At 45.2% G+C, this 25,849-nt stretch overlaps 1 protein-coding gene across 1 annotated transcript in view; it reads right to left on the bottom strand.

Annotated features, from left to right (window-relative positions):
• Positions 1-25,849, bottom strand: part of GPC3 (glypican 3) — a gene marked incomplete at its 5' end in the record, with an annotated part of 147,188 nt that overhangs the window by 57,639 nt on the left and 63,700 nt on the right. The window contains 3 exons of the mRNA XM_084294273.1: positions 1,202-1,327; positions 3,396-3,529; positions 24,231-24,925. Of these exons, the coding sequence (XP_084150399.1) occupies positions 1,202-1,327; positions 3,396-3,529; positions 24,231-24,925 (955 nt within the window). The remainder of the gene's footprint in view (positions 1-1,201; positions 1,328-3,395; positions 3,530-24,230; positions 24,926-25,849) is intronic.

The following is a 25,849-nucleotide window of genomic DNA, read 5'->3' on the forward strand; positions in this document are numbered from 1 at the left end:
AAAAAAGCTAAGACAGGCTATCATCTAAAACCATTTTTAAATCTGCAAATAACGTTGAGCTTACATTTGTAGGAGGATGGGAACTCACCATTTTTCCACTGCTGCCACTTCACCCAGCAGTGATTTCAGCAACGCCTGGAGCAGGGCCCTGGCAAACTTCTGTAAGCAGAGATCTCACCATAGGTCCCTCCCCCCCCGCAAAACCGCAGTGTTTGTGGTACTGTTTTGAGATTTAATTTTTTTTTTAATTAACAACCAGTGAGGCAATATTGAAATGTTTTCCCCTCCAGTTGCACTTCTCTTATGCAAAGAAGATTTCCCAGAACTAGGTACAGACAGAGGACACATTTTTCCTTAGGCAAAGTAGAAAGTAGGTACATTTTATTAAAGTGTGTGATGTTAGATGCTTGAGTAATTTTTTAAAAATACATATTGATGCTATTTTAGTCCCTTCAGTATTTCAGGTCAGTATTGCAAGTGCAGGCTAATTACCACCGGAGGTTACTGATCAAGAAGTCATAATTAATATTTCAACATTTCACAACTTCCTGAATTTATTTCTATTTCTTCCCTTATGCAAACTACTTAATAGCAACGGATGCTTTGCAGAGTAGGGTTATTAGAGGAGATTTATATATAATTATAAAAAAAAACACTTCCAAGTTCTATTTCCACATTCTTTAACGTTCCTAAGGGGCATTTTTTGCAAGGGAATGCACCATCTCTATTAACACTTCCTTCCCCTTTATGCTATTAATCCTTTTCTTGCCTGCCTGCATTCACCTTACCATTACAACCAGGACACTCTCAAAACCCTCTGCACATGCCCCTCCACACACCTACTGCTGCTCCCAGGGAGCAGCGCTGTGCTGAGCTGCTGCTTCTCCACTTTCTCCAGCTCACTGCTACCAACCCACTACAAAAAAAAAAAAAAATATATATATATATATATATATATAAATGCTTGTAGCTATAGGGTTTTCACAGCAGAGCACAGAAAGCTCAGTGGAGGGCGGCACACGACCACTTCTCCCTTTCACATAAGCTTTGCTCATCGACCTGAGCTGCAGCACAAGTGAACACCAGTTCTGCTAAAGGTTTAAGGGAATGAGCAATGTCCTGGCCAGAGACCACTCCCGCACCTGGTTAACTAAAGATGAGCAGTGCTGGGGAAAGGGAGGGGAAGGGAGACATGATTCACCTCTCCACGACTTCTTGTCCGTTCCAGCAAAAAGTGTCGTTCTGAACAGCGGAGCTGTGGGTGCAGATGTATTCTGGCAAGCTGCTGTAAAAATTGCTGTGAGACTTCAGCTTCATAATGAGTTCCCTGGAAGAAAGGGGAAAAAAATGATTCTCAGTCAAAGGAAGTAAAGAAGATCACGGTGGCAGATCAGAGCAGACACTCTCAGCACAGAGACAGGGTACAGGGTAACGGGTTTCGTGGTGCATTCTCAAAGATGCATGATTTATAGACATATGCGCCAAGCTGGCTACAGGATCACAGTCGGCATTCAAAGGGGCAGGTTACACTCAGGAACACAGGTCTGCCCTAGGAAGGCAGGACTGGGGGAGCAGGAGCCTGCAGAACCACAGATCTGGCTCCCCTCTGTGGTGGGCCCCCCATGCTCCGTGGTGCCGGCCAGCAGTGACAGGCAGCCAGGCAGAGCAAACTTGGAAGAAATGGAGAGCTGCTCTTGAGGGGTGGCTGCAGGCTGGGGTGCAGGAGGGACCAGGCTCCCTCCATCCCTCTCCCGTTTCCCCGAGCAGGAGTTTGCTGGGCTTCCCGGACACTTGGGGTCTGTTCTCCAGTCCAAGCTCCCAGCTGCCAGCTGGGGGCAGACGAAACAAGGAAAAGCCGCCCCAGAGCCAGGGAAGGCAGCCTGCTCGCTAGCTCTCGTTTTTTGCTGTCCAGGCTGTGTTTCTGCCCAGATCAGACCGACACAGCCTTGCAGGCAGAGCTCGCAGCAGACAGAGGCAACCCGAGTCCTCCCCAAGCCCACCACAGCACGGCCTGCCAGCACCCTGCAAGCGCCAGCCCATCTGTCCCTAGCCATGCCAATAGCCAAGGGTTTGGTTGGAAGGTCCAAAACCTTTCCAAAGGGTTGCTAGTTCAGCCTACAACCTCCCTGCACACGTCTAAGGGGTGCTTTGAACAAGCACCTTCTACATTGTACTGTGCTTACTGTGTGAAGAGAGGTAAAACCTTGCCATGCAAAGTGAAGCAAGCCCTGGGTCTTCAGTTCTGCCAAGCCCTAAGCAGGACAGGTCCTACACAGCACATCACACCCAGCTCAGCCCTGCTCCCCATCCCACAGACCCCAAAGGCATCAGGGAGAACGGACAGAAGGAAACCTTCCTGCTGACCGCAGCTCCCAGCAGGGCTCTCTCAGCGAGGGCAGAGAGGAAAAAGGAGAAACTCCTCCGTATCTGCAGGTATGAGCTCATGTAATCTGTTGCAGCAGATTTCATTAGTCTGCACAGCCCTCAAACGACATCCCCGGCAGCGCCTGGGCTGCGTAACCCTCCGACATGTCGAGACAAGGGAGGAATGCAAGCCCTAGTGCTATCTCATGGGAACCATACCAGGAATGTGGCCCTGTTGCTCTGTAAAGGAAAATCTATCCAAGCTAGTCCATCCCCAGTTCCAAAAAGGGCTGAATCTGCCCTTTTCTCTTCTGCAGAGATTTTTTTCATATTCAAGATAGCAGTAAAAGCACAGCACGCTTCCCGGTGCACTGTCAGATCCATAGGGGATGCATGGAGGGCTGCTTCCCCTACCACACCAGCATGAGCCCACTGAATTACAGCTTCTTTTTACAGCGTGCAGCCCTGCAGGAAGGAAGCACAGGCTGCAATGCCAGGAGTGGCGGCACCTGCTTTGCTTTGAAAATATTCAGAGAAAAAGGCTGTTAACATTCCTGAACTACTGTAAAAGGCTGCACAGAAATAAAGTGAAATAGGCCCCCTAGCCTACACGCTGTTTCATGCAATGATTTAGTCTAGAGCTTTTATACCTATAACTGTACCTGTGAGCATATTTGGCACTATAGCAATGCCCAAAAAACTCAGACATGGCATTTTGTGTATGAACCTCGGTGCCATGCCTAACACATTGCACAGAAGTGAAACAAAGATGAAAAGCAGGGGGCGGTTTTATAAGTTAAAAAAAAATAAATAACATCAGCATAGATGCATTAGGTGAGAAAACACAGGTGTAGACACCTCGATGTGCTTCACAGTCAGTCCCAGAGCAGCTCTGGTGTTCAGAGTCAAAACCAACTACAATCAGTAAGGGAAAAAAGGGGCTCTTCCATCTCCCTCCACAGGCCAACCCATAGGGGAACTGCCCCTGCATCACATCACGCAGGCACCGTGTTCAGCTTGAGCACTCTCACCTCCTCCTGCTCGACAGAGTCTCCTCTGGCTCTATGTGAGTCACCTTCAGGACTTTCTTGTCAATAAAGAGGTCTTCAGGGTAATTAGCTGATCGATACTGCCTCTGCTGAGCGTGGCCACACAACCGGCTAATCTGGAAAACACAAACACAGCAGCATGAGGAAATTTCACGGCCAGAAAAACTGCAAGAAGACAGCTGAGATGCACACTGCCACCTGCACAATGACTCTTTAAAAAGGCATGCAATAAAAATACAGGAGAGTTAGGAACCCATGTGCTGCTGCCCGCCTCCACCAACCCCAAAGTGCCCAAACCACTCTCAAAGCAGATTTAGGATCCTAAGTTACTTTTCACTTCAGTCACCATGTGTAAGGTAGTTTCAGTGACAAATTTTACAGTGAGATAGGTAGCAGAGAACACACCAAGGTATTTGCTCTCCCTGCAAGTATGGACCCATTTGTTTCTGACTGAAGCCTTTTAAAGACATCACACATCTCACCTTGGCAGGTGAAGCAGCCTGTCCTGAGAGAAATGGGGGTGTCTGGGGACAGTCCTGCACCACAGCCTCGCCAGGGATGCACACACCAAGGTGCAGGCTGAGCACCCCCATCCTGCTGAACCCTGGTTTGCAGATCAGGATGACGGTCAGTCTGCTCCCTCCCATTTATACACCAGTGTCTGAAAGCAAAGTGTTGCCCTAAGGATGCAAACCAGCTCTTGTACGAACACCCCCTCTGCAGAAGGGAAGGCAGGAAAACTCAGGAAACATTTTTGGGCATCAAGGGGTTCCTCACAGCTGCAGGCATGCCTGACAGAGCTCCCATGTGTCAGGGTAAACTCATGTTGGCAGAAGGGGCCTTAAGGTATTCCCCACTACTTGTAGCACCTTGGGATGCCATGCTCCACCTTTCTAGCCAGACTTTTAGGAAATATCTTCCCTCCAAATACTGATTCTGATACCTCCATCCTACAGCTCAAGGCAGCTCAGCATCTGCAGAGCCTGCACTGCAGGTACCAAGGGATAAGCGTCATATGTATTGCTAATTAAAAAAAAAAAAAAAAAAAAAAAAAAAAAAAGAAAGAAAAAAAAAAAAAAAAAGAAAAACATGGCCTAAAATACAGCAAGCATTATTGCTACAGCCCAGCCATGCCATGGGAGGTCTTGATTAACAGGTCTCTGTTAATGACACAAATTAGCTCATTAGCATACAGATGATTCGGTGAGTGGCTGCAGTGGTGAGAATCCAAAATGCCTCATTAAAGCTCTCCCGCACGGCCACTGCCCCATGACTCAGTGCCGGCTGTGCAGCACTGCTGCAGTCCCTGCTGTGGGTGGATTTGTGCCCATCTCCTCTAGGAGACCAACAAGGGATGACCGTCCCACCACATCACCACCAGACCTGCTTGGTCCTGGAAATCTCTCCTTTTGACCCACCCCAGGCTACTTCTGCTGGAATCTGTCACGCCTTGCTGTGAGGAGGACTCAGGGATGACAAAGGCACTACAGCCAACACCATTTCCCTTGAGACTCATCCCACCACCCACATCCAGGCTTGGGTCTGACCACATACCTACAAAACATCCGTTCCTAGCAGCACCTCATTTATCTTTGCCCTGCACCACACTGAAGCGCCAGATAACTACCAGTTAACAACACACCAGAGGCAAAAAGCACCCCCACCGCCCAAAGCTACAAGCACCTGATGTGCGAGGAGAACAGATTAATTCCGTTCTATTACATCCTGCATTTGGGTGGGCAAATAAATTAGTAATGTCACCTGTTTCATTATCAAGAGCAGCACAGTTTGTTTGCTCAGGCTGCTGTACAATACAGAGTAAGAGAGGAAGCACGCAGGAGAACAGGGAGCCAGGCTCTGCAGTTTCTGGTTTGCAGCATAGTGGGAAGAGGCACTGCCACCAGTCCCCTCTGCACCTATGGTTCCCTCCCCAAGCAGCTCCTCCTGCAGCTGTAGGCACATTTTCTGCAGCATCTTCCCTTGTGTCCCCACTGCCCACCCTTGGCTGTGTTTCCTCTCTGCTTTGCCAAACCCAAGCCCTGCAGAAGAATACAGCAAGCCTGTCGCCCTCCCCAAATCACAGGACAGGCTTAAAAACCATTGGTAGGAAAGGAGACAGAAAAACAGGCACCACATTTTGGGCTGTTTTCTTTGCCTCTTGGGTTTTTGGCGGGAGGGGAGCTTGCACAGCAGAGTGGCACAAAGCAAGGATGCACTGCAGGGCAAAGGGCTGGCCAAACAGGAGCTGCTGGGCTTCCACACAGCCAAGGGACCGCGTCCAGAGATGGCACGAGTTAAACCTAGCTGCACACTGCAAGGAAAAAGGAGCCAGAGAAACAAGAGATGAGACATCCTTGGAAGCGTTTGTATGCCTGAAAACACACCCATTTTTCCAAACTTATTAGTAGTACCAATAAAAGAGTCCAGCCTCCCCCCAGACCTTGGCTGATGCATAAGAGGCTCTGTCCTTTGCCATGCCACATCCTGCACTCTGCGCTGGCTGGCGTCACCACCCCTGCAAGGGGCAGACTGGCAGGAGAGCAGGAAGACGCACGGGGCACACATCATGCCCAAAAGGTGCCCTCTGAGCCTGGTGGAGTCTGCGGAGAGGGGTTCTGCCACTGGGAAATGACGGATATGCAAACATTGTGGGACATAGGGCACAAAAGTAATGACAAAAGCTCCACCGCTGCACCCACGCTCTGCACAGGAATGCAAAGCAGAGGAGAGAAGCAGGAAAAGGTCGGTTATTTTAAGCAGCCATTGGTGATGATTCCCTTTGATTTTTCCCCAGCTCTGAAAAGCCCCCCCCCCGTCCTTTTCAAAGCCCGCCTTTCAGCTGGTGAAGCCTATTGAACTCTGAGAAGAGCAAGTCCAGGATCAAGGCTTTTTTTCCAGGATGCTGAAGCGCGCTGAATGGGAGAGGAGGGCCCGAGTGACAGCAGGAACAATGGCATCATCTGAGACAGCACTCAAAAAGCAAAGCACCCGGGTGGACCAGGGCTGTGTGACCAGGCCGAGCACCAGAGCTGTACCCAGGCAGACACAAACTGAACCTGCAGCTCCCTCAGCCACCGGCCCCAGGCTCCACACAGCAATGGGGCTTTGCAGGAGCCTATAAGGGATGGAGCTGCAAACCACGCAAGCCTTCCCACAACCGTGGACCCGAAACGGGGCAGCATATGAAATCTGCATAGCTAAAAGCTAGAAAGTTTGAGCAGAATACGCAAGTTTTTACTTAATTATTTATTCAAGGACCAATTAACCTTCTCAGAAAAAAAAAAAAAGATAAACCTGCAACCCATCTTGTGAAGTCACAGCCAAATGACTGTCATTTTTAGTCAAAAATCCGTCTGGGATTTGAACATTAAACAAAGTGAGAGAACGTAGAAGTAACAGATTGCCTGCTCATTTGCAGGGGCAGAATTGCGTGCGCTTACGAGGGGGGAAAGACTTTCACAAACCATCTGCCAAAGTCTTCTGGGCCACAAGTGGTCCTGTGAAACATCTCAGAAATCATGTTTCCTTCCTTCCCCTTTTCCAAGTCCCAGCTGCAAGCTAAGAAACACACAGACTCAGTTCCCCAAGCTCTTTCTTTCACCCTGTGAGAGTGAGAGTCAGAGGAAGGTGGCACGTCAAAGCACGTGTGCCAGGCTAATGTTGAGCAACAGCAGGAATAGGTGGCTGTCTCCTGCTGCGAAATTATGAATGTGGAATTGAAAGCAAATTGACAGAATGAAGCTGTCAGCTCTTGTCCTTGGGCTCTGCAGCTTTGAGTGCTATCAGAGGCATCATAAACACACGAGTCCTTATCTAAAGTTTATTCAGTGCAAGAACTGTGCAGTGCACTCTCATTTCTCATCACATACATGCACTGTCCCAGAACAGGCTGCAGCGTGAAATATCAAGCCACAAAAACGATAAAAATAGCTTTTTTTTTTTTGGTTTGTTTTTGTTGGGGTGGAAAGGGTTGTTGGTTTTTTTACTTAGTTTTAGGAGAATCTGCCAGTCCACCAAAAACTGCTATCAGGACACACAACACAACCAAAACCCTCCCAGCTCCCCAGACTTTTAAAGTCCTGGTGGCTTTGGGGGTTTGTAACAGCCAAAGCTATTTCCCTGCCCTGGCTCATTAATAAACATACTAATTCCTTCATTTCATTAGCCTCCTCCAAGTGAGCATAACACAGTTGCAGGGGGAACACTCGACCTCCCACCAACCACCCCAATTTCTTCCTCACAGCTTCGGGGAGCCCATCCCCACAGCCTCTTGTCTGGGGATGGTCCCCACACCGGGCAGGAGGCAGCTGGCTCTGAACGCCCCTGAGAGCCAGGTAATGGTGCAGCTTCAGAGGGAGCATTGATTTGAGAGGAGCCCAGGGAAAACCCTAATGGAGCAGTGTGATCAGCCCATTTTAATGCTTCCTCATTAATTTAGAGTAAGAGGTGCCTGAGGACTGCAGGGAACCTACTTGCGGCCACATGGAAGTGATGCGCCGCGAGCAGCCAGGGAGCAGATATGCCCACACAGCTACTTTATCCAAGTCAACTGCAAAGGTGCAAAGCACAGCACTGGTGCGTGTGGGTGCACACAAGCCAATCGAAACTGGGACCAGTAGGCTACAGTTAATTGATACTCAAAAACAACGATGACCACAGCACCGGGTTCTGCACGAAGCATCACAGCCTCAGTGCAGCTGGTGGAGAGCAACCCCCTGCGGGCTACTGCAGCGGGATGGCAGCACCGGGGCTACTGTCACAGCCACCCCACGAGGCAGGGTGGCTGTGCAGGGAAAAGCCTTTTGTACCTTGGCAAGCAAAACTAGCTGGGGAAAAACTGGGAAGTAGCACATGTGAGCCTCACTACCCATATGAGCATCTCCTTTCAGAGAGAGAGCGTATTCTAAAAGTAATTCCCTGGAAGCTTTAAAAAAAAAGCTAATCAACTCTCCCTTGGAAGATAAGAGGGCATTAGACATTGCTGGATACCTGCTGCTGTTGCTTCTTGTTCAGACCACAAGCTCTAAAGGACAGCTTGCTGTACTTAACCTTTGCTTAAACTCTACATGGAGTTTCCATTTGCCTTCTCTGTGAACTCTTCTGCTTAAAGATTCGTTCTCCAGGAAGACACAGCACCACCTCCCCCTCCGCCCCCCAAGGGGATGGTCTCATTTTTAAAGATTTCCTCCTGCAATCTTCTCTGCCCTCTGTAGTTCACATATGTCATTTTATACCTATTTCTGAGTTTCCTTTGGGAGAAGCCGCACATTAAACTGAAAAGCGATTAACTATTATAATTGATTTGAATACAGACTCTGAAATGGTGATTTGCTACAGTATGCAGCTTCACAGAGAACAGAGTATCAAAGACATCAAGAAAATGTGCCGCCTTTGTTGGTACCCTCAAGCCCCTGAGCATCGTTCATCCCACACGGGAACCCAGTTTGGCCAGTAACTCTGAGAACTGGAACACAGCTGCCTGCATTGGTGCTTCTTCCCCGTTCCACATTTCTTTTTCACAGCCCACTCTGCTAAATGTCACACGTATCATTAGCGTTATAAACAGGGTACAAATGCATTCTTTATCTTCTAAGTCACCATAAAAGTGAACCTGAAGTCTATTACTCAAATGCTGCTATAGAAATCAGCTTAATTAAATTCTAAAGGGCTTAAAACAAAATATACATTGTGATGATGTGGGATAGAACATAAACTTTTTAATAGTAGTAACCAAGCACATTTACCATTTCTACAGGTGTAATAAAAATGCTAATATATGTTAATGTTTAGTCTGTGGTTAATGTTTTGTCTTGTTAATTTCCCCAGGGCTTTTATTACTGATTTAAATCTGCCACACTACTCAACTGATTGCATTGCTTTCCACAAACTCTGTGGCACACTCTCAAACGAATACTGATTAACAGAAGTGAATAAACATTTAGCTAGGACAAACATTCTTATTATATGCTTGTAATCATTATATACATTTTGTCAGAAAGATGTGAAAGAAACAATTCCCCGCTCCCTCACTCTTCCTACAGCAGAAAATATGATTATGGGCTTAAAAATTAATTTACAGCCCTTTATTTTAGGAGGCACATCATTATTAAGTAAGTAATGATTGTTCTGGTTCCATGCACTCAGGCAGGAACAAACTGAGTATGGTAACATAGATGTCTTCTACACGTATTTCTCTAGAATTCCTCATTAGTGGAGCACTGTTAATAATCAATTCTGTTATAGTACAATCCATTATTCAGACATCACCTTGCAAGAATTACATAAGAAACAGCATCCTAAACAATGCTCGCAGAGCAGCAGGAATTGCAGGAAGTGACCTGCTCTCCATGCCGAGGAGAACAGCGTTTAATAATGCATTACCTTTAAATAATGCAGTGCTATAATGTGTAAAATGCACACCAACACTAATGCTTAGAATAACAGAGCGTCTGTCACACCAGTGCCCGTGGTGACGCTCAGCACATGCTGCAGATGCTGGGGGACTCCTGCAGTTACCCGACCTGGTTACACTGAAGGCCATCACCACGATCTCCAGACCCCAAGGGCGGTAAGGATGTCTTTGTAAGAAGGAAATATAACCACGCACTTCATTTTTCATCATATCCTCCACACAGAGCGGAGCGCCACAAGACGCTTTGCAGAGGCTCAGCGCCGCAGCGGGAACACATGGCTTGGGGAAGACCCATCAGCACCCCCACCTGTTGCATGAGGGCTCAAACAGCTGAAATCAGCTGGGGACTGCCATGGCATTCCCATTACAGCATGCCACCCCATGCCCACTGACATTCAGTGCTCGATGTGTACGTGTGCCAGGGCACCTGAGGTGTCCCACTGTGGCTCCCACCCCTGCTCCGACCCAGCTCCTCCACCACGTGGATGCCCTTTTGCTCAGAGAAGCCGTGACCTCAGTTTGAGTCGAGCCCTTTCAAATGTGCATAAAATAATGCAAACAAGATGTTTCTTCTTTCTAGTGTCCCCAGTATGCAGCATTTAATCCACCAGAGAAAGCTGCTTTGTGTTTAAGGAAAAGGCTGTTTATTGTTATTTATAGGTAGAGAGGAAGCTGGGCTAAATGAACACAGTTGTTCATTCTGCATTTATAATCTATGACATTCAATTAAAGCACAACTTTTGAAGTCAGTGTTTCCCTCCAGTGTTTTGTTAATTCCGTATTTAACACAAAATTGGGTATTTCATTTCTTATGGTCAGAGCTAGGCAGCAGACTGCAGGGCATGAGCCTGGTGCCCTAGCACAGCCAACTGCCAGGATTAGTCAAGCAAAAAAAAAAGCGTTTGCTTAATTTTCAGCACACGCTTATGCAGTTTTCCCAAGTGGAGACATTTCCTGGAACTGGGCCCCATAGCATACTAATGTACCTATTATGTTTTTAAGTTAGATCTATGCAATATGATGTTTCTTAGACAACCGAGCCATGGCTTTATTCCTGGAAAGAGACGGCAGCCTTGCCTGAAAAATGACAACATAGCAAAGCGAAAACGTGGAAGCAAAATCCAGAGCACAGCAGGAGTGAGCCAGACTAACCAAAGCCACGTTGAGGAGCAGTACTCAGTGCCCAAAGTCCACCCCTTCATCTGAAGCTCTGAGGCCCCAATGCACCGAGCAGCTCCCACAGGGCATGACTGCTCCCAGCCCCCTGCTGCCATCATACCTTCAGGACTCTGAGGCCCCGAGGAGGTTAAAGTTCCCAACCCAACCACCTGATTTCGAAGCCATTGCTGAAAGAAAGACCTTGATAGAAAATCTTGACTTGAAGTAACGAAACTTATTTCTGCTAAGGATGTTACTACATACATGTACAATGCAATTATACAGTTGTGCACGCTACTGTACCATTGCTACTGCAGGTCCCAAGAGGACCCTCCCATTGCAGAGAGTTTTATCTATCCCAATGCAGACTGGCATAAAGTTTGGGATGAGTCCCAAAGTAAAGGTTTGAGGGATTATCAGTCTCCACCACAAATTTTCTGCATCTCTACCTGTTGCACAGCACCAGCGTACAAACAACCCCTTTGAGAGCACCAAGTTCAGCACATGCTATGAGCCCAGGCTCTCGGCAGCAGCAGCAAGAAGGCTGCAACTCACCCACGGGCAGCAGCCAGGAACCGGAGTCTGGGGCAGCCCTGCCACCCATGGGGGTCACGCCTTGCAATGTGCTACCAACACTGATGGGGCTGTGGAAGGGAGAAACAGCACAGGGCAAACACGGGAACAAGGAGGGCTCAAGGCAAGCGGGGTTTGTCATTTGCTATTTTCCTTCCCTGAGTTAATTGGTTTCCTTTGCAGATTTCTGTGGATTTTAATATCATACTGCATTTTTTGCCTATGGCACTACAGAAACGAACAATCAGGGAAATAAATTCCTAGCAGCTTAATTTAGAGAGGAAAAACAGATACCTGCTGTCAGTCTGGAACATAAGCCAGCAACCTGGAGACAGGGCCTGTAAGAGATTATTTAAGAGCAGCAGTGTCAGCTGGGTTGCAAATGTGGTCAATATCCACTGGCCAACTTGCCCCCTGTAGCCTCAAGCAGAGATTCTATTATTCTTTAAGAAATACATTGATAAATAATTAAAAAGTTACTGCATGACTTTTTAAACCAGACTGATTCAATTTTGGAAGTATAAAGACATTATAATGTGTCAGCTAGCAATTAGCTACTGTACACTGTTTATTCTTGAATATAATCTTTGGGTAGAAGGGTAATATTCTTGGAAACGCAGCATTAACTTGTTCCTCAATGACTTTAATATGGCTCCTTTCAAATTACTGCTCATAAAATCTCGGGGAAGAAAAAATCTACTGATGATATCCACATCTCCTTAATTAGTTCTCTTTCTATCAGCAATCCAATAGCATAATATTTATACAAAAGAGAGCATGCAAAGCTTACTGCTAACACTGCTTTAACTGGTGATGTCAAAACAAGCAGGTAAAAAGCATTGCTTGTTTTGCAATCTGTGCAGATCTGCACTCACAGGTATACACAACTTTTTAGATTTATACTTCAATAAACTCTTGTACTGAAACCATCCCAAAGGTTTTTTACACCACAAACAGCATTTTTTGCTATAAAACACCCTCCTCCCTTTCCATGCTGGGAAGGGGCAATGGAGCTGAACAGAAAAGCCTCCAGCCCCAAAGCCCTCAGCACCCGGCAATCCCCCCCATCCAACCATCCCTTACAGAGGACCATAACCCTACTTATTTTAACTTTCCCACAGGAACAGCCCCCAGCAGCCACCTTCTGCTTTCTCCAACCTCCTTTCATGTTCTCATAGACTAGTTCTGCTAAAACAACAAGGCTGTAGGCACCAAAGCTCATCAGATCATTTCAGCAGTTTTTAAGCTGCTTAATATCTTCAGCAGAGTAATAACAACACTTCATGTTCCAGCTAAGCCCAGAGGACTGCCAGGGTTCATTATCTGGCCACCTCCGCACCCGAGAGGCAGCGATGAGCAGCCTCGAGGGACACGGGAGCCCTCCCAGGAGGGTCTCCTTGCCGAGGGGTGCACGGGGCTCTGCCCGTGGCAGTGCTGCAACCTCACCAAGCAAAGACTAAAATAAAAGTGCAATAATTGTTAATAACAGAAAGTGGTAAAAATTTCTCAGCACAGCAGAGATTAGCTGCTGGTAAAATTAATCCATTCAAGGCTAACAAAGGCTTCAGGAAGGCCCTGTGTTCTTCATTCACAGGGATTTTATTCATCTTTTGATTTTTTTCTCAGTTTTGAAGCAACTAGATCCATTTGTATTTTTTTCCTCCTGGCAGCCAGTTCTAGCCTTATCCAATTAAAGGTCAGCACCAAGATAATTTACCCAAAACATGGCAGACAAGGTAAAAAGACTCCTATTAGATTTTTGCTCACGATAAAGGAATTACATTCTTCCCAAAGACAAATCAGGCTTATTGAAAATGTAAATCATTATTTTCTATAAAGATGTTTATATCTTCAGGGCTTTTTCTTAGACTCTGTTGTAACACATCTTGTTTTTACATGTACTGTGGTTAGTACAATTGAATTAAAGAATGACTTACAGCAGTAGATTAGGTTCTGCTTGATTGAGAATATATTTATAATGGAAATCGGTATGCACTTTTAACCTCGTTACAATGCTACTTTATGTCTGATTAATATATTAAAGCAACTCATTCAGCAATAAGCTGTTTGCAGACAAGTGAAATGAATTCGATTTTTTAATCACAATTCCTTTATTGACATTGACAAATTAATGTCTAGAATCTGATTATCAGAAGTAAATTCCAACAAATTTATACCCAAGTATCCTAAAACACGGGGAGAAAGCACTGGACTGAAAGATTCTTTAAATGCATTTTTGAATATCTTCACTTTGTGCTCACTTTACAAGTTTCCACAACTCACCAAAAAGATAACATCGTACCAAAATCTCCAGGTAGAAAATGCTCCAGAAGTGGTTACTTGCTCCTAACCAGTGGAGAAACAGGCTGGTCAGAGCCACCCCGGCATCACCTTCTGGAGTCCCCACTGTCCTCAAGCACCCCCAGCTCCCTAGGCTGTTCCTCAGAGAGGAGATGAGGAAGGACAATTTCAATACCATCACAGGCAGGTGCAATATCAAATACCTGCTCTCTGGTGCTCTGCGGAGCAGCTGCATGAGGTTTATTTGTACAGTGACACCGATCAATACACGCTATCCAAGAGTTAATAAGGTTTAGAAAGAAGTAACTCAGAGCATGCCAGTCACCCTCAAATTATCATCAGTAACCACTGGGCTCACTTGCTCTATCCCTTTCCAGGTCAGTGTCTCAGAGCATAATCTCTACCACAGCAGATAGCAGAGATGAGAATTAGGTGTGAAAATTGATTAGGTTAGAAAGATATACACCTGCATGAAGAATTGCTAAATTCACCAACTGCAAGTTTGATTTTTTTTTTTCCCTCTTTAAATAGGAATAACTGTGCCAAAGTAGCTGTAGGCTATCAACACAGCTTTCTGCATCCAGCCTGCTCTTGCTCAAATGAGTCTTTCAAAGAATAATTCAGTTAGCAGCAAACTTCACCCTCATGCGTACATCTGAGAGCAGGCTCTGCGCCCTCAGGGATTTATTAGTTGGGGAAACACAACAGGTAGAGATGATAAACGCCACCAGTGTGTTCTGCCACAATCCAAAGAGGCTGAAAGCTCAGGCTGCCAGCAGCAAGGGGTGCAGGTACCGAAGTGGACAGTTGAAAAATCTGCCTCAACTCTTTCTTTTTCTTTTTTTTTTTTTTTTTTTTTTATAAATGTATTTGTAGACGGTATCTTTCATGTCCAGTACCTCAAAGCTACTTTATAATAAGATGTAAAAATGATATAACGTACAGCTCAGAGCATTTACCACACGCCAGCAGAGAATTCAAAATGAAGCAGAGTACTCATTGCAACCTCGTACCTCATTTTCTGCAGTGCAAAACAAAATACTGCTGATCTGCCTGGGCAGCTCTGGGCACTATTTCTGCTTTGCAGAGGACCACTTTTAAGTTTCTGTTTTGTTCTCGATGCATTCATCAGCATTGCTAATAGGACAGTTGGTTATAGTTTTAAGGCAGCAACACTCACGGGGGTTACCGTCACTGGAAGTAAACTCAGAGCAGTTAACATGAAGGATGCCCTGTGAATGACCTCAGATGGAGTTCTTGGTAGAAACTGCAGTCATGGATAATGAAGCCAAAAGAGGGGTTAGCGCAAAAAGCATTAATAGATGGATATTTGTGAGCATGAGTCTGGCATTGCAAAGCTGTGGGACTTAGCAAGGACACAATCTTTGAGAAAGGAAATGGACCAGAATACATTTTGCAAATAAAGAGTTTATGCTCATAGAGGATGCCCGAGGCTGCAGCAATCTGGATGACAAGCAAGGGAGCTGTGTCCGCAGGGGTGACACTTAGGCATTTTATCTCTATGTTAAAACAAAGATATCCAGCCAGTTTTGAGAAAATCTCAGACACAGCTCCCTGATTCCCCAATTAAGCTTAGAGAGCAATGCTTGTCTGAATGGAAGAAAGGTCTGGACAGAGCTAAATACAAAGCAAGGCAGCTCGTGCTACCTTCCCCAGGGCTCATCCAAAGCCTGGCAGGTCTGTCTGGACCTGGCTCCTACACTGCCCCAGCAGCAGAAGCCAGGGGATGTAATGAGAACTGGTCACAAGAAAGTATGTTGGGGATAGGGCTTACTACCCAGTATGAAAGCTGTTTCATCCCTTCTCACCAACAGTGAGACTGTGCTCTGCATAAAAATCTGTCACCAACTCTTAGGAACAGTTCCTCTCCCACTTTACACGGATCTCCACTTCTCCCCAAAGAGCAAACACAAGCTCCACACATCCACCTGCTAGGCTGTCTGCTCTTATACCCAGCGATTTCCTCCCATGCGGCCACACACTTGGACTCAACCCAGACACAAAAATGCCTCCAAGTCACAGCCACTACCTAAATGCCTCGGGATTTTTCTGACACTGTGATCTTTGGTTCAACTTAAATTATTTTTTTCTCTCAAATTCATTTGCTTCAAATCTTCACATTATGTCCTTGATCAATATGGTTTACTATAAAATGATGCAGTTTGAAACTCTGAAGCCTAAGGTCCAGCACCCAAGGAACACAGACTCCCTTACACCCCTTCCTGCAATAGTCTGTTTTAGATATGATCACCAGCTCTCCTTTTCTACATCCCAAGCATCCCATGTTCAGCTGTCAAACACAGCTGTCATGGGAGCTAGAAATGACAAGAGAAACTAGGATCCATTAGAACAACTCTGACCTAACTGAAACCAGGACATCCGTGCAGTAAAGTTGTATAAAATTGCACAGCTGTATGCAATCATTTCCAACAGTTAAGACAGTTTGCTCTGCCACCGTTTCTGCTAGCTCTTACCACTAATATCAAGGCATCGCAGGACCAAATATCTTCTTTAATGTTTGGGAGCCAGTTGCACAACAACAAACCAGCTCCTCCACTAAAACAAGGAATAGGCCAAGTCACAGTATGCACAAACAGGTACACAGAACCAGCAATTAATCTGCACAAGATCTGTAGGCTTCTTGTGACTTCAGCTGAGAAAAGATGCAAGACATCCTGCCGTGTGCAGCCTGCATGCATCTCACTCACACCATAGCCAGCACATGATTTGAAGTGAAGTCAAGCCGGGCTCAGTGGGCACCATATGATATTCCCACCCATAAAATGCAGCAGCCTTAAAAAGCTCTTTTTATACCGCAGACTGGCAGGCATAAAGTTGCCACCAACTGTGTGACCTGCCTCTGACTGAAGTCAACGAAAAGATCTGTGTGAGCTTCGAAGCAAAGTTAGGTTTGGCATCAAACGTGTTGTCAGAAGATACACCCCATGCTGCTGTGCATGCATACAAGGAGGAGGGCGCAGCAGCAGCAGCTACCTTCCACTTTTAATTGAAATAAGTATCACTGGAAATTCCACTGAAATGCCACAACATGCAAGGGGCCAGCACACATCCAATTAAAAGGACAGAAGAGCAAAAAAGGAGAGGACAATATAAAAGTTATGAATAGAAGCAAAATCAAATGCTATTTTAAATAAAACCCATGTTGTTATTCAATGGCATTTCCCCTGGCTTTGCACCAGCAGGTTTGAGCATTGCTGGCCACATCTGCTGCTTCCACCTAGCGGCCCTGCGTGCTCATGGCTGGACCCAGTTTGGTGACAAACCGCACCCAGAGCCCCATCGTGCTGCCACAGCGAGCAGGAGGCAAGGGCAACACACCACTTTGCCCATGCTGGAGCCCAGAAGAAAATGGGCAAGGCTAACCAACGACTGCAACATGTGAAAATGTGCTGTGTCCTTTAGAAGCAGAGCTTTTGTTAGTAGAATTAACTAACCGTGCAACAGCAATGACCTTCCTCCCTAGGCCAGACAAGGTTACCTTTCAGTAGGCTGAAAATAACCTCTGAGCTTCACTCCTATTGAGGGTCAAGAGCATCCATGCCAAGGTCACTTCCAAAAGCAAGACGCAAACCCGTGACTCACTCATGCACATTTGAGCAGCATTAAACCTGCAATCTAAGGCCAGAAGCAGTATGCCAGAGTCGCTTGATCAAAGTTTTTTGATACTGGGTTGCAAAACTGCAGGTGTGAATAATTTTTGTCCTTGTTCTTTTAGAACCAGCTAAGCCACCAACAACGTAGGGATTTATAGATCAAAATCAATGCCTTACTATTCAGTGCTTTGCTACATGCTTCCCAACTATCAGAAAAATCTTTAATATCTGAACCTCTTCAGACAACTAATCATAATAATCCCAAGATATTTTCACAGGAACAGGAACTTTGCTGATACTGTCCTTGGTGATCAGGTTTATTTTCATCCTGCAGCAGGAACAGATGCTTGCTTTAACATGTCTTATCAGGCACATTACACTGCATTATCACAAAATGGTTAACAGAAGTACATGATAAATGCACCTTGGGATAACTATGAGTGGGTCTGAGCTTACTGAAAACCAAAACCTCACCAGCATTTCCAGCTTAAAGTGAAAAATGGAGCTAGCTACCAGCAAGCATTAGAGAGCAGCCTGAGGATTAAACTTTTCCGATAAAGAAACTGAAAATACAGAGGCAGTACATCCAGCTGACTATCCCATGAGCTATGCCAACAGAAAGCAACCCGCATTAAAAGTACAAAGAAACCGATCTCAGTGTCTCAAAGGGAATGACTTCTCGAACAGCGCTGTAATTTCAAAGCTTGCCTCAGAAGTCTCTTGCCAGCTCCAGCACAGAAAGAAATCCATTAACAGATAGGAAAACTTGCCAGGGCTCCCTGCCACCACCCCAGCAGTGTAATCCATGGAGCAAAGCAGCTTCCAGCTTGGTACCAGGGAAGCTGCCTCTAAAGCAGCCCCTGGGCAGCACCCAGGGCAAACTGCACCAGCCCCGCTGCTCGATGCTCCACAAGTGCACTGAATCATCACATATGGAGAGAGATGTCATTTTCATCCCTGCAAAAGCTCCTTTACTTATGTATTCTTGAATTCCATTCCTGTGCATCTGCAGGTGCTGCAAATTTCCACACTAATTTGCAACAGCAGTGCTTCTCTCAATGGTGCTACTAGCAATCAAAGTAGTCAATTATATTTTCACCATGCTCAGGGTCTCCTTAGCAGGGTTCCCAAAAAAGTGAAGTGCAAATGAGGCCCACCTCACCTGGCCCTGCCCACTCTGGGGGTCTCCCAGAAGCTTCACATGGCCAACACCACAGTTGGGTTCAGACCCAGCACTCAGCCTGCAGTGGGGCAGCTGAGCTCTCCACCTCCACAAAAAAAAAAAAAAAAAAAAAAAAAAAAAAAAAAAAAAAAAAAAAAACAGCCTACCCAGCTGCCTTGCACAGTGGCTTCACCTTCTCTCCTCACCAGCTCTGCAGCACCGCTATATCACCTATTTAACCCAAACCTGAGCAGTGTTTTATAAGTGTTTGCAGCAAAGTGAAGGAGTAGGATCTGTTCACAGTGCAAGCACATCAAGAATGGCACCCTGCTCCTATACGGTGCTGGTTCCCTTCCTCCAACATGTTCCCCCCCTCTGACCACAACCTGTTGAACAAAGGTCTGGCTACCCTCGTTTGCAATTCACCTAGACTTTCTAGAAACTCAGACATCAATCCTAAGTGAATAAAAATGTTTTGCTGAGCTCCCTGCTGTTTTCTTTCTAGGCAATACTCCACCAACAGAGAGCTGTGCACCTCTACTGTAAGGAAAGCAGCAAAGTCTCAGCAGCTCTGTCAGCCCATGGCTTTGTGTTTATACTGAAAGATAAAAATCTGAAGCTTACTGATATGTTTTTGAGTGGCAGGTTTGTCGGTGTTTTTCATAATTTACTTTTGCTATGAAACTTGCAAGACCAATCAGAAAGATCTTGTATTCCTTTGCAGCCTGCTCTTATTCCTTGGTTTGGTTGTGCTACAAACATATCAGCTACAGAGAATCTTTTGTGTCCAACCTTCATTACACTAGCAGGTACAGGTCCTGCCATGCAGAGAATCTGCTGTGCAAGTCAGGGATCAGCACCCTGCAATTCCACATCCAGAGGTACACCACAAGACAGTTAAAGGGAAAGAGAAGTCCTGCCAGCCCCATGAGAAGGGCTGGGAAGTGACATGTGCCCTGCCAGACATGTATCTCAAAGTAGCTAATAAAGCCAAAACTGAATCATTTTCTCTGATGAATCTCATCTGCAGTGCATACCCCCTGCCCTTCACATGCAGTATGTGGCTGGAGCATCAACTCAAGCCACCCACCTTTTCTCGTTTGGGTCTCACTGGGCTATGCATTGCCTTTTTCCCTGCTCTGTTGGGATGGATTCAAAACCCTAATGAGTTACAGGGAGGAAAAAAAATATTTATGTAGACAACTTACTATCTGTGTCAAGTCAACAATCTTCACCTCAACTCCACAACCTTCCAAAATAAAATTGCAGTGCTGGCTTAAGGTAGGGAATCCCAGAGGAGGATCAATGATTAGCTACGTGAGACACCCAGACCTATTGTCTCTCATGGACTTTCAACAAGAGAGAAAACATTTAACTTCAAGAGGTGAGGGGATTGAATATTTTATGACATTTATTTGTAGTGCATCTCTGACTTTTTTTGTGGTAGAAAGCACAGACCGACTATAATTGCTGCTCCCTGCATTCATGATTAAAATATATAGAAGACATAGAAGTACTAGGCACTGTTTCAACATGGAAGAAAGTATCAGACAGGAAAATCTATAGTTTATAGATACAGTGCTAGACAGAATATTTTTCCCAATCTACCCGGAGACTCAGCCTACTTGACAAAGTATTTTAATAGCATAGTTTAGGGGGTGACATTTTTAAACAGAAAAGTTGTAGAAATTATTAAACCTAACACCACCATTGCTGACAAATTAACTATTAAAGCAAGGCTTTGGGAGGGAACTACCTCCTGCCATAATGCTATGGAATTCATTCTTCTGCATTTCCATTTGTTCACCAGGAACACCACCGGTTTACGTTTAAATACATGCCTGAAGGCACGTGATTTTCACATGCAGAGCAACAGCAGCATGACTCCGTGTCTTAGGGTTTGCGGAGCTCCACAGAAACCTCCCTAGAGGCTCTGCAACACCTCTGGAGCTGAGGTTCAAACGCCCTCTTGTAGTTAGGTCTGCTGCAAGCTACAAAATGGGTCCAGATCCTTCTGCAAATACCTGCAACACAGCCTAAGGGTGGCAAAGAGGGACAGAGGAGCAGCCATGTGGAAGAAGGATGCTTTGCTGGGTAATACCCACACTGATCCAAAACAACCAGGAAAAAACAGTACCATTGTAGAAGTGCCATTAAAGACAAAACAAAGAAGTCTAAAGGACAGACAAGGGCAGTAGTGTTGTTATTCAGGCTATAATCACTATGGACATGGAAGGTAAGTTTTCCATAATTCCAGTAGATTTAAACGACAATTAAATAACCTGTGATTATGCTTAATAACATATAGGTGAATTGAACTTTGCCTACAGAAATGCTTGTGGCCAAGGTCAGAAATAAAACAGGATGATACAAAAAGCCAGCAATAGAGTAAAGCCCCACAGTTTCAAAGACAAGTCCTGTGGCATTTTAGACTTTGATATGGTGATGGTATCTAAAAACAATCATATTTACAGGATAACAGAAACTACAACTGTTTGCTTCCAGGTATATTCTTTGAAACTTGATATGTGCTGATAAGTTTAACAGAGAAACTTTCATTCCAGCACAACCAAAAAAATTGCATTCTATCACTTACGGGCAGAGATGTTTACCCCAGATCCCAGACACATACAGACCAACAGAGCTGGGCCATCTGCAACACTGTAGTTATAACTGTCAGCTCTTCCATCACTGCCCTGTTCCTCTACTGAACAGCTCACAGCTTCATTTGTAAAAAAGTTCCTCCGGGCTTAGGTTTGACATAAGAGTTTGAGCTGAGTGAGCAACAGTGGTATTTTAAGAATAAACTTTAAAGACCCATTGGCCATCCTCTTTTAGTGACAACTGATAGACACTTGGCTTGCTTGCCTTGGATTTTTTCCTCTGCACTCCTATAACTCAAAAATGTCTTTAGAGCAAATAAAAAGAATCTCTCAAGTATTAAATAATCAAGAGGAGTTATGCTGAAGTACCTAACTATATATGGCACTAATGAATTCAAACTACTCTGTCAAGTACAAAAGCACTGAATTGTTATGTGGTGCTCAGTGTTGTTGTTGTTGTTTTATTATTATTATTATTATTATTATTATTATTATTATTTACAAGGAAGTCAATTTATGTTCTGATTTGGCAAAGGATGGGCAGATAATGGCTCTACTGCCATGGCTTGTATTAACTTCAGCAGCTCTTTGTCTACTTGTCCATCAACAAATGCATTTTCAGTAGACAGATCAAGGTCTCTATTTGATAATATAATTGACAGTCATGTTTCTTCAGTGTATACGTGGAAGTCTTCAAGAAATAATAATAAAATAAAATTTAAAAAAAAAAAAAAAAAAAAAAACATTTTTAATATTGTGCCAACAAGGTAATAATATGGGAGGAAAAACTTCTCATTTCAGGACCATACAGCAACACATACTGCATGTGCTTGCACAACCTGGCACGCAGCTCATACAGGCAGTATTTCCATTCTGCCTTCCCATCTACAAGCACACCGTGTTTACTGGTGCAAAACATTTAGGATGCTTTCACTCACTGTTGAATATGGCTTTCAATCTTTTGAGAACAAATACCATGTTCTACACACATTACGTGTAGAAGGAAGTTTTGTTTCTTACTGCCCTGAAAATGCCAATTGGGCTCACAGTTTAGCTAGGTTTTCCCTCAATATACTTCACCACCACTTGTAAATGAGTTGTCTATCTCACCTGCCCTAAAGCTAAACCTACAATTACATCTCTGCTCCTTTGCTGTTCCTGAGAAGGATGAAAGGTTCTGACCAGCTGAAGCTTTATTCCTTAATCATGCAACACTGAAGAAAAACATAACAAAATTAAAATACAAAATAAAGCAAATTTCAGAGTGTTGTCTGTGAATTTATGTACTTCGTCCTCCTTAGCATCAGCTATGCGGAAACTCCAGGCCAGGCTACTAGCAGAGCAGCTTCTCTGTCCTCTAGCACAGAGGGTAACACTTCCCTGGCTCCAAAATATCAGAAGTTGTGCCTGGCAGAGCTGCTACCCTGGGACCTGGAACCTCTCAGCGGTCTGAGGAGCACAAGAAATGCTTGGCAGGCTGCTGTTAGGGATTTTCTTCACAGAGGAGCTAAGGCATGTGGTCTTTGACAAGCAGCTTAAAAAACAATGTCCTGTAAAGTACCTCAGAGCCCTGGTCACAGCCACCTCCTGGTCACCTCAAGATGTGCAATGTAGTTTCCTGGAGATTTGGTCCCTAAACCTCTCCCAAGCAATAAAGGGAGTTTGCACCATATGTGCCAAACTACCCCAGAGGTGTGAAACCACCAAGGTGCCAGCACATCAGTCCACAGTCCTCACACGGCACATCTCAGGCAATCATTGAGCAAAAGCGGCACATGAAACGGCATAGAGGAGTGCTGTTGGCTGAATGCCACATAGGTCAAAATCCATAATCCAATCCATTTCCATGGCCCGAAAAAAGATAAGTTACTTACAGTGCAAGTACTACAGTGACCTACATAGACACAATTCTTTTGTAAACAGGAGTCAAGAATGACAGGAACAAGCAGCTAACAGGGAAACGGTGGCAGATTTTAATCACTGTTGGCTTTAAGCAAAGCGTAACAACATTCCCACACCTTTGCCCACATCCCCGGCTCTACCATACCTGCATGGAGCAATCAACTGTGTCCCAAGAAAATCTCTTTTTGCGAAACAAGCGTTATGTTACCGCATTCCATTTATCCTTGGCATTCAAACAGAGCAGCACTATTTTCTGAACAAGAAAGCCTCAGTTTCTCAGGAGGCTCAGAAATTCACACAATGTGTTTTTAAAATGTCAGGTCACTCCTAATAAATAAGAAATAACCTTACCCCTGGGATTAAATGCAGCCCAAAATTGGAAAGAGTTACCAATACAGGGAAAACCAGACCTCTTAGTAAATCAAGAAACATGGAATGCCACAGTATATGCCTCTACTTGGCATCTATCTGGAGGTATATTTTAGTGATGTTAAGTGATGAAGAAACAGTTTTCTACGCTGTTCGGCTCCATGACCTTTGAACCACAGATGGTCTCTTAAAGACCATCCCCCAGGATGCCCAGCACACCAGGACAAAGAGACCACAGGGTAATGCAAGTCTGGCCCCTGCTACTATAAACACATTTAATTTGAGGTTTACTACACTTCACATCAGAATGAGTGAGACAGGGGACACCTAGAGAGCAGGACATCCTTTAAGACCTACCCAAAGCAGGAAGAGTACCCAGGAAGAATGAAAGATGCTGGGATGTCTCAGCTCCTGATCTACTGTCCTAGCTACAAGGCTGATGCCAGAAGGAATCCACACCAATCTGACAAGAGGTAAAGCCCTAAGATGAAGCTCAGTTCCCACAAACAGCAGTTTCAAATGCTACCAAAAGTTTTAAAAATCAGAGAACTGAGGAGGAAGTAGAAAGGAGCTGGAAATCAGAGCATGTGATGATTTTTGGCTGGTGGAGAAGGATGGATTGGTTACACCACATAGCACATGTGGTATACAACAAAGCACTGCTGTGGAAAAGAGCACGGGGAACTGCAGAAAACCACTCACAGTTGTTGAGAGTTTTCCTTCGTTCTTCTGCACATAGACGACTGCGTCCCGCACCAGGGAGAAGAGGTTCAGGAGGACATGCTCCATGTCATAGATGCCATGCATGCCTTTGGTCAGCCCCTCCAGAGAGCTGATGTACTCTCGCCAGTGGTGGTCAATCTCTACGACGCCCGCCAAGCATCCGTGCATCACCGCGCCACAGTATCCAACACAGGGCTTGGCCATGAGGAGCCCCTGGCAATGCGAGCAGTACCACATCTTCAGCAGCGCTCGTCCACAGTCCTTGCTGAATTTCAAGTGGTCAGTAGTGTTTATAACCTCGATCCCCAGGTTGAGTGCCTGTAAAAAGACTCGCGTGGCTTGCAGCGACTTGGACACCTGCGTCATCATCATCTTAGGGTAGTTACCAAAGGCTTTGAGGTCTCTCCTGGCTGCCCGCAGGCATTCAGTCATTTCTACGGAGGGATCGGGGAAGCCAGGATTAATCAAATGAGAGTAGACCAAGGGGAATAAACTGTCAAAAAATTCATTTATCATGTCATTGACACTGATGTCAGAGCCCAGTATGTACAGTGAGACATCAGTAAAAAGTTCTCCAACAAACTTAAGAGCTCTGGTCCCCATGCTCTGGTAGTGGTTCCTAAACATGCTGTTGGTGAAGTTTCTCGCATGCCGCACTACAATTTCAAAGGCTTCTGCAAAACAGAACAAAAAAAAAGTTAAGATGATGAGATCAGAAACAGGGAGGATATTAGAACACACCAGCTGCAAAGGCTGGCCCCATCCTGCCCACTTTGGCTCAAATGCCTGCCAGCAGAGATGCCTGCTGCAAAACTGACCATCACCGTCAATTTTCAGGGGAATGCATATATTCTTCAAAGACAAGCTACATTTCAAAATGGCAAAAACTATGATCTAGTTAACATTTCAGCTTTTAAAGAAAATATTGATTCAAGAAAAGGGCTAGACTGCAATTTCATTCTCTCCCTCTTCCATATTGATTTGAAATTAACAGAAGTTCTATCTCAAGACAATTCAAGACAGAGATAAATGTTTGACAAACTATATAGTGTTGAAAATCAGGAAACAGCAAATGCTGACATTCCATTATGAAAAGAAAAATATATACGAGTTTAATCATGGAGCCAACCTTCAGAACCAACTCCTCACTAAGTATCCTCAAAGTCACTTGAAAAGCCTCTGCAGCTCCATAGTTTTCCTAAATGCACTAGGATTCACTTGAGCTGCAGATCCAACATTTTATCTGCCCTGGACATGAGCTGTTCCATAGCCCAAAGGAATGCTGACAGGCAGTGACAGCATCCATCTGTGGGTGCATGGCCAGGTCGCTCTCACACACATCAGGCTGCACCAAGCTGCCCAGGAAGCTCAGCAGCAAGTTTCATACTGAGACCGATGACTTGCAAGAAAAACCAGTGTGCATTTTCCCCTCTCTTCCTTCGAAGAGGCAAGGACTTTCTGCACACACCTTCATGCAGCAAGCAGGAGAGCCTCCAACAACACAGTCACCCCGCAGTTATTCCTTTAATTATAGTCCTGTCCAGGAGGCTTCCAAAATACCCAGCTATGTGAAGACAACCTATCTACACACTCCCCAT

Source organism: Netta rufina, assembly GCF_964035555.1.
Source record: "Netta rufina genome assembly, chromosome: 12".
Classification (NCBI taxonomy): Eukaryota; Metazoa; Chordata; class Aves; order Anseriformes; family Anatidae; genus Netta; species Netta rufina.